This window comes from Haliaeetus leucocephalus, unplaced genomic scaffold (assembly GCF_000737465.1).
Source record: "Haliaeetus leucocephalus isolate CR32 unplaced genomic scaffold, Haliaeetus_leucocephalus-4.0 Scaffold339, whole genome shotgun sequence".
In the NCBI taxonomy this organism is placed as follows: Eukaryota; Metazoa; Chordata; class Aves; order Accipitriformes; family Accipitridae; genus Haliaeetus; species Haliaeetus leucocephalus.
The window spans coordinates 2256604-2270338 of NW_010972775.1; the positions used below are offsets into that span (position 1 = coordinate 2256604).

The 13735-nt window shown below is 57.2% G+C and overlaps 1 protein-coding gene across 1 annotated transcript; it reads left to right on the forward strand.

Moving 5' to 3' along the window:
- The first annotated feature begins 327 nt into the window (after positions 1-327).
- Positions 328-5175, forward strand: CSK (c-src tyrosine kinase). The gene is made up of 12 exons (XM_010571617.1): positions 328-411; positions 794-907; positions 1525-1637; positions 2358-2577; positions 3065-3158; positions 3238-3303; positions 3413-3512; positions 3651-3741; positions 4029-4102; positions 4214-4409; positions 4634-4720; positions 4848-5175. Exons 1-12 carry the CDS (start codon positions 397-399, stop codon positions 5028-5030), a joined length of 1353 nt encoding a protein of 450 aa, XP_010569919.1. The 5' UTR covers positions 328-396; the 3' UTR covers positions 5031-5175.
- Positions 5176-13735: the final 8560 nt, after the last annotated feature.

Genomic DNA, 13735 nt, shown 5'->3' on the forward strand with positions numbered 1-13735 from the left:
GATGCTGCGGGAGTCACGCAGCATGTTAAAGCTCTGCTCTTAAGAATCTGTATCCATGCAAATAGCTTATAATCCGGGTGAGCAGCTCCGCACCGGTCCGGTCCCTGGCTGCAGCGGGGAGCTGAGTGGACCTGGAGCTCCCACTTTCACATTGGTTTTGGGACATTTTGGAAGCAGCGCATCGGACAAGACCTGTTCCCTTCTTGGTGGTAGAAGAGATGCTCACACGGCCCGGAGAGCATCCTTTGCGGGAGGGGAATGCTGCCTGTGCATCGTCCTTACACAGCCCTCCCCACTGTGCCGGGTTCTCAGTCATCCTTTCCCCCTGCAGGTCTCATGGTACCAAGTGACGTGTCCCCACTGTGAGATTCGCACCCCCCCCAACCTCCTGAGAAGATGTCAGGGATGCAGGTAAGCACCGGGCGGGGAGGAGAGGTGGGGATGGAGCCATTTCAGAGCTGGCCCCAGGGCTCAGGAGGGACGTGGGGACACTTGTCCCCGTCCCCCACCCCGTGCACCTGCAGAAGCCCAGCACCACGGGGACCTGCGGTTTTGAGTGTGTGTGTGTCTCCCTCTCTGTCCCCACCCCAGCCAAAAACCACTGTCTGAGCTCCCGGGGCTGCCCCAGATCCCCCAAACTGCTTCTAGTTTCAGTGAATCCCGTTTGGGTTTGCATCAGAGGGCCAGCAGCCCCGCGTGCCTGTTGGGGGGGGGGTCCCCGTGGGTCGAGTGGGGCCAGGGGTGGGAGATGTGCCCAGCTGGGCTCTGACACCATCCCCCTCTCCCCGGCCAGGCCGTTTGGCCGTCCGGTACAGAATGTATCGCCAAGTACAACTTCCATGGTACCGCCGAGCAGGACCTGCCCTTCAGCAAAGGAGACGTCCTCACCATTGTGGCTGTCACCAAGGTAAGCCCATCGCCTCCCATCAGCACCCCCCCTCCCCGGCTGCTGCCGCTGCCCCCCATGCCGGGAGCATCCCTGCATCCTGCGACACACGGCATTTGCCTTGCCGGTGGGATCCCCTGGTCCCGCTGGAAGTCCCGCAGAGCCAGCAGGGCAGGAATCGGGCCATGCATTTGGTTAATTAATTCACGGCCTCGTTAGTTAAGGTTTCTCCGAAATGTAAGCCTCTCGAGTGCCTCCTGGGAGGCGGAGGAGGGAGGGCAGAGGCTTGCAATCGGGGAGTGATGCTGCGCTCGGCGCTGGGGGAGAAAAAGAGAGGGGCCGTGGGCTGGGGGGCTCCGGGATGCCCGGCAGCCTGGGAAAGGGATGGCAGCGACCCCCCGTGGGGCCACCAGCATCAGGGTTTGCTGGCCCCAGCACTAACCCTGACCTTTGCAGCTGTGTCCTGCCCACCCCGTCCTACCTGCAGCCAGGCAGAGGGTGCCAGGGTGCTTGGGGACGTGCAGGCAGCTGCCCGGTAAAGGAGGGGCAGCGCCGAGACCCCCCGTGGGCTCCTTTGGTGGGCTGCTGCCATCTCCAGGGACCACGGGCTCGTCGTGACATCTCTGCTGCCCCCGCAGGATCCCAATTGGTACAAGGCTAAGAACAAGGTGGGCCGGGAGGGGATCATCCCCGCTAACTATGTGCAGAAGCGGGAAGGAGTGAAAGCTGGGATCAAGCTCAGCCTCATGCCGTGAGTATGCACTGGGGACTCTGCCTAGGTGAATTTGGGGGGGAGCTGGCCTGGTCTGGAGCATCCCCACTGTGTCAGACCAAAGATCCAGTTGACCCTGTGTTCCCAACAGAAGCGAGATCCCTCGCAGGGCTTCGCAAGGTTGAAAGGCAGAGAAGGGGGTAGGGGCTTGGGCTTTCCCAACAGCGTTGATTTGGGAGCCGCTGCTGCTGGGGAAAGCTCTGAGCGCCTTTGGAGCTCCCTGCAGAGCCGGGAAGATGATGGATGGTTGGACTGCATTTCAAAATGGGTCTTTTAGCCAAAGTTGTGGTCGTAAAGGCTGCTGGGAGAAAGCAGCAGGGTTGGGATGGGGTCTGTATGGGAAGAATAGGAGATAGGTGGGCAGATAGATAGATGGATGGGCGGATGGACGGTTTTGATGTCCCTGCTGCATCCCAGAGCCACCAGTGACCCCCAGTCTGGAGGAGCTGGGGCTGCCGTGGGAAGCCCCCGAGAGTGTGCAGAGGGGCTGAGTGCCGGGCTGGGGACCAGGAGGAAGGGAGCAGGATGCCGTGGAAGGAGCTGTGTCATGGGGGCAGCGAGGAGGAGCGTGGGCAAGCTGGCCCCATGCAGGCAGGGATGAAGCCTGCTCCGTGTCCCCATCTCCCCCCAAATGCAGCCCCATGGGGGTCCGGCCAGCACGTCCCCGGTCCTTGACCTGCCCTGCGTGCCCCGGTGCAGGTGGTTTCACGGGAAGATCACGCGGGAGCAGGCGGAGCGGCTGCTGTACCCACCGGAGACGGGGCTTTTCCTGGTGCGGGAGAGCACCAACTACCCCGGGGACTACACCCTGTGCGTCAGCTGCGAGGGGAAGGTGGAGCACTACCGCATCATTTACTCCTCCAGCAAGCTGAGCATTGACGAGGAGGTCTACTTTGAAAACCTCATGCAGCTGGTGGAGGTGAGGTCTCACCTGCTGACAGGAGCTGCCACCGCTCCTGTCCCCAGCCAGCCGGGGACCATAGGTTTGAGGTTGGAGGGTTGGGGGGACACACACGTGTGCGTCAGAGCTTGCGAGGCTGAGGGTCTGGAGCCCTGGAGATGGTGGGACCTTCTCTGCCGACCATGGCTTGGGGGCTGCTGGGGACAGACCCCTGGGGCAAGGCGGGAGGGATGGGGGCAGGATGAAGGAGGTGGATGGATGGATGGATGGATGGATGGGACGGGATGTGCAGGGGACAGAGGGATGAGGAGGAGGGACAGGGACCCCCGAGGCCCCACCAGGTCCATCCGTGGCTTCGTGCTGCCACCTGGTGGGATCCCAGAGCCCGGCATTGCCTCGGCGGGGACCCCCCCTACCCCACCCCAGGATGTCACCCACACCATCGCCCGTGACACCCGGGCGGCAGGCCTGCCTCTCAGCCCCGTCTCTCCCCCCCCACCGCCAGCATTACACCACGGACGCAGACGGGCTCTGCACCCGCCTCATCAAACCGAAGGTGATGGAGGGGACGGTGGCAGCGCAGGACGAGTTCTCCCGCAGTGAGTGGCCATGCCCCTTCCCTGGCTCCTGGGGACCCCCCCACCAGCACTCCCTCACTCTCCTTTCTCCCCCACGCAGGTGGCTGGGCCCTCAACATGAAGGACCTCAAGTTGCTGCAGATCATTGGCAAAGGGGAATTCGGAGGTGAGCCCCGTGTCCCCTCCTCTGCAGCCCTCCCCCGGGGCGATGGCGGGGCCCCGGGAGGCCGGGATGCTTCCCAGTGCCTCCCATGCCTGTCTCTCCTGGCCCGCAGATGTGATGCTGGGGGATTACCGGGGGAACAAAGTCGCCGTGAAGTGCATTAAAAACGATGCCACAGCGCAAGCCTTCCTGGCGGAGGCGTCCGTGATGACGTGAGTGTTACGGGGCGGGGGGCACCTCTGTCCGTACAAGCAGAGGCGGGTGGTCCCCGATGCCCTGCGGGGACCGTGGGAGCCCCCCGCCACTTCTTCTCCCCAAAACCCTGCCCTGAGCCCTCCTGCGCCACGCAGGCAGCTCCGACACAGCAACCTGGTGCAGCTCCTGGGGGTGATTGTGGAGGAGAAGAGCGGCCTTTACATCGTCACCGAGTACATGGCCAAGGTGAGACCCCCACCCTGGGCACCTGTCCTCCTGCCCTGTCCCCTTTGCCCCCTCACTGCACCATTCCCCTGGGGTCCCAGGGCTTCACCCTGGCAGACCCAGCTGGCTCATCCCACCTTGGGTGGCTTCTCCCTGGAGCCACCGTGGTGTTTGGAGGTGGCAGTGCTGTTGCATGTCCCGTTGCTGGCTCTAAGGGAGGGATGTCATCCCCGGGTCCTGCCCCATGTGGGAGGGGGCAGTGGGTGGGATGCTGACCCTGATGCCACCATCTCTCTCCATCCCTCCAGGGCAGCCTAGTAGACTACCTGCGGTCGCGTGGACGGTCGGTCCTCGGTGCAGACTGCCTGCTGAAGTTCTCCTTGTAAGTATGGGGCGAGGCACCAAGGGTTGGCCATGCCCACCGCCCTGACCTGCACCCACCAGCGTTTTGGGGCCACCTCACTAACCCCCTTCTCCCTCCCACCCCAACCAGAGACGTCTGTGAAGCCATGGAGTACCTGGAAGCCAACAACTTTGTCCACCGGGACCTGGCGGCAAGGAACGTCCTGGTCTCGGAGGACAACATTGCGAAGGTCAGCGATTTTGGGCTGACCAAGGAAGCCTCCTCCACGCAGGACACGGGGAAGCTGCCGGTGAAGTGGACGGCACCAGAAGCACTTAGAGAAAAGGTGGGTGAGCGGAGAAGGGGGGGTCCCAGGCTGCGAGGATGTGGCAGAGGCTGGAGTTAAGGGGTCCATCCCAGGCTGCCCCAAATTTTCCATGCAGAGATGGTGTTTGAGCCCCGGTTCCCACTCTCTGACCCCCAAAACCAGCTGCCTGGAGGGTGGGGAAGATCTGCTGGCCCCTATCCCTGCCTGAGCCCTCTCATGGGGCTTCTCTCCCCTCCCTCCAGAAATTCTCGACCAAGTCGGACGTGTGGAGCTTCGGGATCCTCCTCTGGGAAATCTACTCCTTCGGGCGAGTGCCTTACCCAAGAATCGTAAGTGAGGACACCCCCGTCCCTTCAGGGCTGGTTTTTGGGGGGGGCTGAGCCCCTGTTTGGGGGGGATGGGGGGGTGGCAGAACCCAGGCCCCCACATCCTGAAACCCATCCCTTGTACCCCCAGCCCCTGAAGGACGTTGTACCCCGCGTGGAGAAGGGCTATAAGATGGATGCTCCTGACGGTTGCCCCGCCGTCGTCTATGAGGTGATGAAGAAGTGCTGGACCCTGGACCCCGGCCACCGGCCGTCCTTCCACCAGCTCCGCGAACAGCTAGTGCATATCAAAGAGAAGGAGCTCTACCTGTGAGGCGGGGGGGCTCACCCACCCTGGCAGCCAGAGGGGACCCATGCTAAGGGGGGAGGGGATGACCGGGGTGTGGGCAACCCCCCTGCCCGGCCCCAGCACCAGGAGCGGCCGGGAGGGAGCCCCGGGGGTCATTCCTCCGCTACAATTCTCCCGGTCACTTCCAAACTTCCAAATCAGCCTTTTTTTTTTTTTTTTTTTTTTTCCTTCTCCTTCAGGTTTTGGGTTTTTTTTGTCTCCCAGGCGCTTTTTTTTTTTTTTTTTTTTTTTTTGATTTTGGGGTGGTTTGTTTTTTTTTTTTCTCAGTTTGGGGGGGGGGGGCAGGGGGGGGTGTTGGTTTTTTTGGTTGTTTTTTATTATTTCAAGCAGGGCCCAGCTGAGCACTGGGTGTTTTACTAAAGTACGAATCTTATTTTTTAATGTAATTAAAAGAAGAAAAAAAAAAAGAAAAAAAAAGAGAGAAGAAGGTTAATAAAAGAAGAATAATAATAAAATAAATAAGCCAATGAAATGGACACACGAAAAGGAAACCCCAACGACAGAAGTGATGGTTAAAGGGGAGACGCTGGACTCGCCACCCGGTTGGGAGAGCGCGGCCGCGTCCCCGCGAGACGCTTTTTTTTGGGTTGTTTTGCTTTAAACTCGTTGCAATGTTTGCATGCTGTCTCCAGAGGCCTTTTTTTCCAGTCCTGTCCAGTGCTTTATTCTCATGTAATGCTACCGACTGTGAGATTAAAACTGTAATAAAAAAAACCATTCCATACGGACGCGGCACATCCCGCCTCACTGCCCCTCTGTCTCTGTCTCTGCTCCCATGGGATGCAGCCCTTGGGGGCGGGGGGGGACACACAGCACCCTGGGGATCCTGGGATCCCCTGGCAGGGTCCAAGGTGGAGATGGTCCCCCCATAGCTGGGATGAGCAGCCTGGGCATCCCTTGGCTCCATCCCACCCATGAGAACTGGCAAGGTTGTGACAGTGATGAAGCTGCCAAGTGATGGCAAAGCTCCCCTTTAAGCCGGGCTTTATCTCCCACCCCTGGAGATGCTTGGACCAGGCAGGGGAAGATCTGGGGATGCATTTTGGGGCTGATCCCTGGACCTTGTGGGCCTTGTTCCCTGCCCTGCTTGTCTCAGCCAAGGGGCTAAAGATGTCTGTGCAGCGGGACCCCCATGTCCTGGATCCCCAATCCCAAAGGAGGTGGCCCCACGGAGTCCCTGCTGTCTTGAAGGGTATTGGGTGGAGGTGGCATCCAGCACGCAGGGCTCAACAGGTTTAAAATAGTTCTTCCATGGAGAATTATTCGGCATTAAACGATGCGCAGCAGGGCATCGGCTTTACCGGCTGCCTGGTTTGCAAGCCGGAGTTGGGAGCTCTCGGTCTGTTTTGAGCCAGGATTGGGACTGAGACTCCTCTTGGGGTGGGGGGAATCGAAGGAAAAAATAGGGAGTGCTGGGACAGCAGGCACAGCTCAGGTCTAGGTGGGACGGGTGGGATGGAGGATGGAGTGACTCAGCCTTCAAGAGCCCTCTGGTGCGGAGGGGAGATGGCAGTAGCTACAGAAATCAAGTGCTCTTGACCCCAGAGGGGACAGGGATGTGATGGGGCTTGATCCACCGTAGGGTTTCATTTCCCATGGGCTAACCCCCCCCCGCTCCTTTTGTCCACATCCCCCCCTCCAGTTCCTCGCAGTGCTCCAGCAGGCTCCAGCCATATAAGCAGCTTTACTTTTTGGGCTTATGAAGATTAAAGTCATTTACAGGCAAAGCCTGCAAGAAACATGGCTTTTGAAATGGCGAGAAATACCCCAGCACCTTCCTGTGATGGTAGATATCAGAGACCAGGGAGGAGGTTTGGGCCAGTTGCCCATCGCGTCCCCTCCAGTCCCCTTGCCCTGGGTTACCACTGGCTGATGGACCCCTGCCAGCCATCAAAAAAAGGGGACAAAACCCAAAACTCATTTAGACCTTTGGTTTTCTTCTAAATGGCACCACGCTGCCGATCTCTGGGACTGTGCCCGGTCCCATGGGCAGGAGGGGGGCTTTGGGGGGGTGTTTGGTGCCATACCGGTATCCTCAGCATTCTCCGCGATGCAGTTGGAGGATGTCGAGAGGACGTCGAGAGGACTGTGCTAAGAAATTCCATTCTGCACTGTGGAGAGCTTAACTACCAAGCCCCTCCTGCCACCAGTGTCTGTGCCTCAGTTTCCCCCATTAAGGGCTGTTTGCTCCTGACCCCTGTCTCTGGGTGTCCCCCCCCTGCTTTGGGCTGCAGCCTGGTGATGCACAGCCAAGGACAACCTGTATCCCACTAGGACATTTGTCCCCAGGGATTTTGGGGCTGTTTCCATCAGCTGTGAACCCAGCAGCAGCCTGTGCCCCAGTGTGGGCAGAGGGGACAAGCTGCCGGCTCCTGTGTGACACCCAGGGGCTACTGAGGGTCTTGGGTGCTGGCTCACATGTCCCCCTCCTCCTCCTCCTCCTCCTCCCATCAGTGATGAGAAGATCGGCGCTGGGCCCAGTTGTGTCAGCTCCCATCCCGCCTCAAGTTCGCAGCGTGAATCATTGTCAGCAAGAGCAAGCAGGGAGTTCTTTTTTTTCTTTTCTGGGGTGCCCGTGCAATAGCACAAATGGACTTCACCTCTCCCTACACCTTTGCCACGCAAGGAGGACAGACACACAGGGTTTAAAAAGCTCCTGAAACTTCAGCCTCCAGTTCTGGGCTGCTTCTCCCCTCTGCCTCGCTGATGAGGATCCCAGCTCAGACTGGAGCTCAGCATCCCCAGCTGGCACAGGGTAATCTGCTGGCCAGGCTGGGGAGTGCTTGGGACCGGCACTGACTTGCTGTGCAGAAGCTGCAGGAGGTGAAAAGATGATCTCTGAAGTCACACGTGCTTTGCTTTTCCTTCCCTATCCATCACAACCCCCCCCCGCCCTGGACCCACTGGGGTCACCCTGGCTGGAGCATCTCTTCCAGCACTGGCTCTGGCTCCCTCTTGGTGCAGCCTGTCCCTGCCCTGCTGCCCTCTGCTCCATGTGGATACCCTCTCCCTTCTCCATCGGGATGCTTTCCTTCAGCTTTGGCTCTTCTGAGTGCCTTCCCCACGTCCTGACCCCTGCCTGCCTTCTCCCCCTTACGCGGAGAGCCACAGAGATGCGGCGAGCCTTTCTCTCCCTAAACAAACAAAAAAACCCAAACTCACTTCAAAGGCAACCAGAGCGCCCATCTGTTCCCAGCGCAATTCCAGCTGCAGCGATCGCTCACTGCTTCCCATTTCCTGGGGTTGCAAAGCATCCATCCCAAGAGGAGCGGGTGTAACGTGCCCGGGCAGGCCCGCTCCCAAGCTGCCTGCTGTTTAATTCCCTCAGTGCTGCTTGGAGCAAATTACCAGCTCTAATTATGGCCCAACAATGCTTCTTCTGCTCCATCCTTGATGTGCGGGCTTCCGAACCCCTGGCAGACCTCGCCGGCATCTGTGCGCTGCCTGCACCTCCTCCCCCTCCGCGACTGACTTTATCACGAGGACTATTTTTAGCGTGATGTACAAAGCCATTCCCGTCACCGTTCGGTGTCGTTCACCTCTCCAGCTTCGCTCTCTGGCTTTTCCTCCTGAGCACTCCAGGAAATGAAGGCAAGGCTGGAAAGATTCCCCGTGGGAAAACTGTGCGTGTGTGCATGTGTGGCTGTGTGTGGCTGTGTGTGTGTGTGTGTGTGTGCATTTCGGCTGGCGTGTGCCTTTGCTCCGGGCTTGCTCTCCACCACCGGCAGCGAAGCAGCACATGGTCTCTCCATGTGCCTGTTTACATGCTCTGTGTGTCTGTCCGGGTATATTTGTGTCACTGCTTGGGTGCAGACTCTGCCATGGGAGCCCCCTCCCACCCCAGCCACCTCCCTCTTCTTCCTCACCCACTGCAACAGCATCTCCCCTCCTGGCACGTGTGCCGGCAGGGATTACAACCACCCTGATCTGTGCTGTGACCTGCTCCCCTGCCTGGTTACCCTCCTCTTCTGCTGATGCACCCATGGCACCCCCAATGCCCCCCACCCCTTGGGGCAGAGGCTGTATGTCCCCCCCCGCACACAGTTCTGGCAGGACCATTCCCATCCCACACACCCCAACCTCCCCAAACTCCCCTGGGTCTGTTGGGGGACCTGGCTGTCGCATCTCCTCCTGCCTGGAAATAAATGGGGAGGGCCTGATCCTTTCCGTGGGCTGGCATTACACCTCCCTGGGCAGCGAGGGCTCTGACGGTCTTCTGCTTGTGGGGATCCAAACAGAATAATTGGTAGTGCACATACATGTGCGCGTGTATACTTACATGTGCGTACCCATAATAGGGCTTAAGGGAGCTGTATCACATGGAACAGTATGAGGTATTTGTTATCAAAATAATACCGGCAATATAAAACTATTTAGTTGTTATATACTGGGAAAGAGAAGAGATGGGCATGACCCTGTAAAGGACCTTGCAGCTCCTTCCTCCGTGCCCCCTCTCACGCTCAGCCTGTGCTGCCACAAGCAGAGACAGCGACATCCCCGCTGACGGGCTGCTCTGCACGAGAACTCAGGACGCAATTAAACACAAGATTTAAAAAAAAAATTAAAATTCATTACATGATGCAACACGTGACATAGAGCCTATGCGATATATAGCTCTCCCTGAGTATAATTAAGCCTTAATAGCAAATAAGAACAGTAATGACCCCCCGCTTTGGGATTTCTTTGTCCTTAAGCGATGACGACAGATGTTGTGAACTTAAAGGCTTGGTTCTATAGGTGTAGGAAGGCTTTACATTGAAATGGCCTCCTTAGGTCACGAAAAGGCAGCTTTCATTTCATTTCCATACAAAGCTGACTGCTGCATTGCATTTCGTCTTCCTTGGCCAAGACAAACTCCAGATGCATTTAGCTTTATTTAATTACATTCGAGTCACATGAAAGGAGGTAATTTTTTTTGATAATTTACAATACCATTTTACCCTAAACTTTCTTTATTCCCTGTGTTAATGACACAGTGGCACTTTTACCCCAGCGAGCGCTGGGCAGAAGAGAACCTGAAGGGATATTATGTTCTAGACCTCAGGGTATTTTCTCTTGAACTTTTGGCAGCTGAAGCTTGTGGTGGTCCATAACGGCACCAGGACCCTCCCGGCCAGGCTGTCCCCCTCACGAGGTCCCTCTCTGCATTCCCCTCCTCAGATCCCAGTGGTTCGGCGCCTCAGCATTTTCTTAATAACTTCTTAATAGCTGTCACGGAGTAATAGTTACCTTCTTACAGCTAAGTAGTTTACACAGAGAAGCTGATTGCACCGGTGAGGATGCACAACATACTTTCATCGGCTGCTCTATGGAAAAAACCAGATGTTTCAGCACAGATTAATTAGTATTGAGGTTTAATCAGTGGCCGCTCTATTGCTTTTTTTGCTGGTGGAGACCTCAAAGAAAGGGGGCAGGTGTCCCCCACTGTCCCCAAGGGAGGAGCCAACCCACCACTGGCCGTAGCTCCCTGCCCAGGGGATGCTCAGCCCCCGGGTCCATTCCAGATGCCACCGTCACGGGATGGACGTCACTGTGCCTTATCCCCGTGCCCAGAGCTGGCGGCTGCCCCGGCTGCGTGGCAGCGATGGGGACAGCAGGGTATCCCTGTCCCCATCCCCTTGGAGCATCCCCATCTGCAGGTGGGAAGAGCAGGGGGTGACTCTGCTCCTCTGCGCCTGGGGTCAGGCCTGAGCATGGAGGTCCCTGTGTTTGCAGTGCCTGTCCCCATCACGAGAAGTGACAATCAACTGCCAAGTGCAAGCGTGACTTCTCCCGGCAGAGCGGCTGCCTGCTTTGGTTAGAAACGCCTGCTCATTTCCTCCCTCGTCGCCTCTCCAGCACACACACACACAAAAACATGTCTTTCCAGGATTAGCTCACCTACTCAGGGTCTCCAAAGGTTTAAACCTTTGTGTTGCCCTGGATTTGGGGCTGGCAAGGATCAGATCGCTGTCCTTGGACGACCTTATTGCTACTGCATTGCAACTCAAGGTCACAGACCCTTCCCCTCCCCTGTCTAATCTATGGAATAACTCCAAGAACCGGCCACTCCAGGAAATCCTGGCCATTTCTGGTCCCCTTCAGGGATCTCTGGAGCATCATATGAAACCCTGGTTGAAGGGAGACCTGCCAGCTGTGGCTTTGGACACAGTTCTCCTGTTACCTGGAAAGAGTAGCTGAAACGATCCCTCTCACCATGGCAGAGAAATCCCAACTGCTTGCATCCTATTCAAATCAGGTGTCAATGCCGAGAGGATCCTCTTAACTTCCGCCGGCTTGTCTGAGGCTGGCTGCTACTGGGGGACGTTTCATCTCCCTCCCGTCTAATCCACGGAGATGTGTGATATAGCATAAGCTAATATAATAGGTCATGCAAGGATTTACATCTCATTACTGCAGGTTAGAGTCCTGGGAGGAAGGATGAGTCATTCTTACTTGAATATATTTCAGGGATAAGGAACAGTTCAGCTGCCCAAAGAAAAGCAAATGGGAAATCAACCACCTTGAAGCATCGCCATGGGCTCGATCACCAGCCCTCTGCACCCTCTTATTACCCTCTCTCCTCTACCTCCAGATGGGACACTGGCCTCTCTGGAAAGAACGTGGGCCCAAGAGCCAAAGGGGTGGGAGAGCTGCCAGCAGCTGCAAGACCTCGCTGGAGGTCCTTTCCTTTGCCTTTTGCTCCATCCCTATAAAACCAGTTCCCCAGCCGCCCTGGGCTGCAAGAGGCTGCAAAGGTCAACCATGGTCCCCTGGTGAGGGAGCAGCCCTGCCACGAGCGAGCGGGTCCCAGCCGCTGCCGGTAATCCTGTGCTAATTTTCACCTAGCTGCTTTGGCCAAGCATTTCTGCTCATCAAGAGCTGTTTTCTCTTACTTTCTCAGACAGGGAGGCTACATGGTAGCTGACCCATCTAAGCCAGCTGGAAAAAATCGGTCCTGACTTCAAGTCTCTTACTGTTAGTGAATGCTTAGATAGAAATCTGGACTGAGCAAAGCTCCTAGGACCAGCCACATCAAAAGTCTGCTCTGAACCGACCCAAGGCTCAAACCTGCCCGACATCCGAGGGCAAAGTGGCTCTGGGACACAAGCAGGGATGCTTTTCCTTCTCTATGCCCCTTTTTTAATCCAGTCCTTGTCTGACCGACAGCCAGAACTTGAACACACTGTTGGCAACAGGACGTCTGCAAAGCGCCTGGGGCGCTCAGCCTATTTCTAAGCAGGCTGTGAAAGCTCATTGTAGGCTAAAATTCATTTTGCATGGGCTGCCCATGGGAAAATGCTTAGGGGGTCTGCAGATCAGTGTGAAAAGCGAAAATCATTGCTTCAAACAGTTGGTAGGACTCATGAGCAGCCAGCTCAGAGTTGACTCGGGACGAGGAGCAGCTACAGGGGCGTCTGAGTGGTGGGGAGATGCTGTGGGTGACGCTGGAGTCGTGCCAAACAGAGCCTCAGATGGGTCTCCCTCAGCCCAATGGCTGCGTGGAAAGGCAATTTGCACCTTCAGATGAACTCAGGGGAACAGCTGGCATCATTCAGGAGGCTCTGCTCCGGTGGGATTTAGCCATAGCCCCGGAGAACCTTCACTGGGACAAATGCCCTTTTGTCACTTCCAAAAGCAGGCTCCGAACCCTAACAGCAGTGGTCACTGCCTAACTGTTGAATGGATTATTATCTGAGAAAAATACACGATTTTAAAAAAATTTTCCTTTTGAGACAAATTTTTGCCTGGTGCTACCTTGGGCAAGGGGGGGGAAGGGAGAAGATGGGCCAATTCCCCCACCCTCTTTCACTTTATCGCTTCACAGCTGTTCCGTCATTTTAATCTGCGGAGATTGTTTTTAAATTTCGGAAATGAAATGATTTCCTGCGAGCCGGGATTGGGGTTTGGATCTGCGCTCATTTTTCGTGAGCGGAGAAGAAAGAAGGGAGAAATGTATGTTAAAGCCAGGCTGGCCATCTGGAAGGGAGGTGCGTTTCTGATGCCATTAATTGCTCACTCCCCAAGGCCCGCGATACGGCTGCAGTCAAAGGAAATAGCAGGAGTGGGAGTGGGGGCAGGACGGGAGCTGGGAGAGCTGGAGGGGCCGAGGGAATTACGCAACGAAATCGATGCCTGCTCCGTCCTCGGCCTCCTGATTTAGGTGACCGCTGAACGCGTGGGTCCCTGGGCCAGCCCTGGTACATCGGCGAGGCAGCGCTTGCGGGGACTGACGGCAGCTTTAACGTTAATTAACATCATTAATACCACTCGGAAAGAGAGGAACAAGCTTTGGGGCACGCCAAAAATCTACAAGATCTACAAGCAAACAACAGTTGCCACTGGTGTATGGTACATATGGCATTTATCGAGCGCTAAAGCCCGGCTTTTCCTCCGGCTGGCCCCAAAGGATGGGGAATAGCGTGGGGAAAGAGCTGTTTTCTGGGCGTTCGCTCCAGCGCAGCCCCTCGGTGGGCTAAATCGAGCGGGAGGAGCCGAGGGCACGGTGCCCGGGGGCGGTCACGGCAGCCCACGGGGCCGGTAGTGCGGGCTCCTTCCCCGGTGAAATTTTCCCCGGAGACGCGGGACTTGTGTGTGGGGGGGAAGCAGCGGGACTCCCCCGGTGTGGGTCGGGGCCGGGGGGGCTCCGCCTTTCTGCCGGCCGGCGGGGGGCGGTGGGGCCCGGGCGG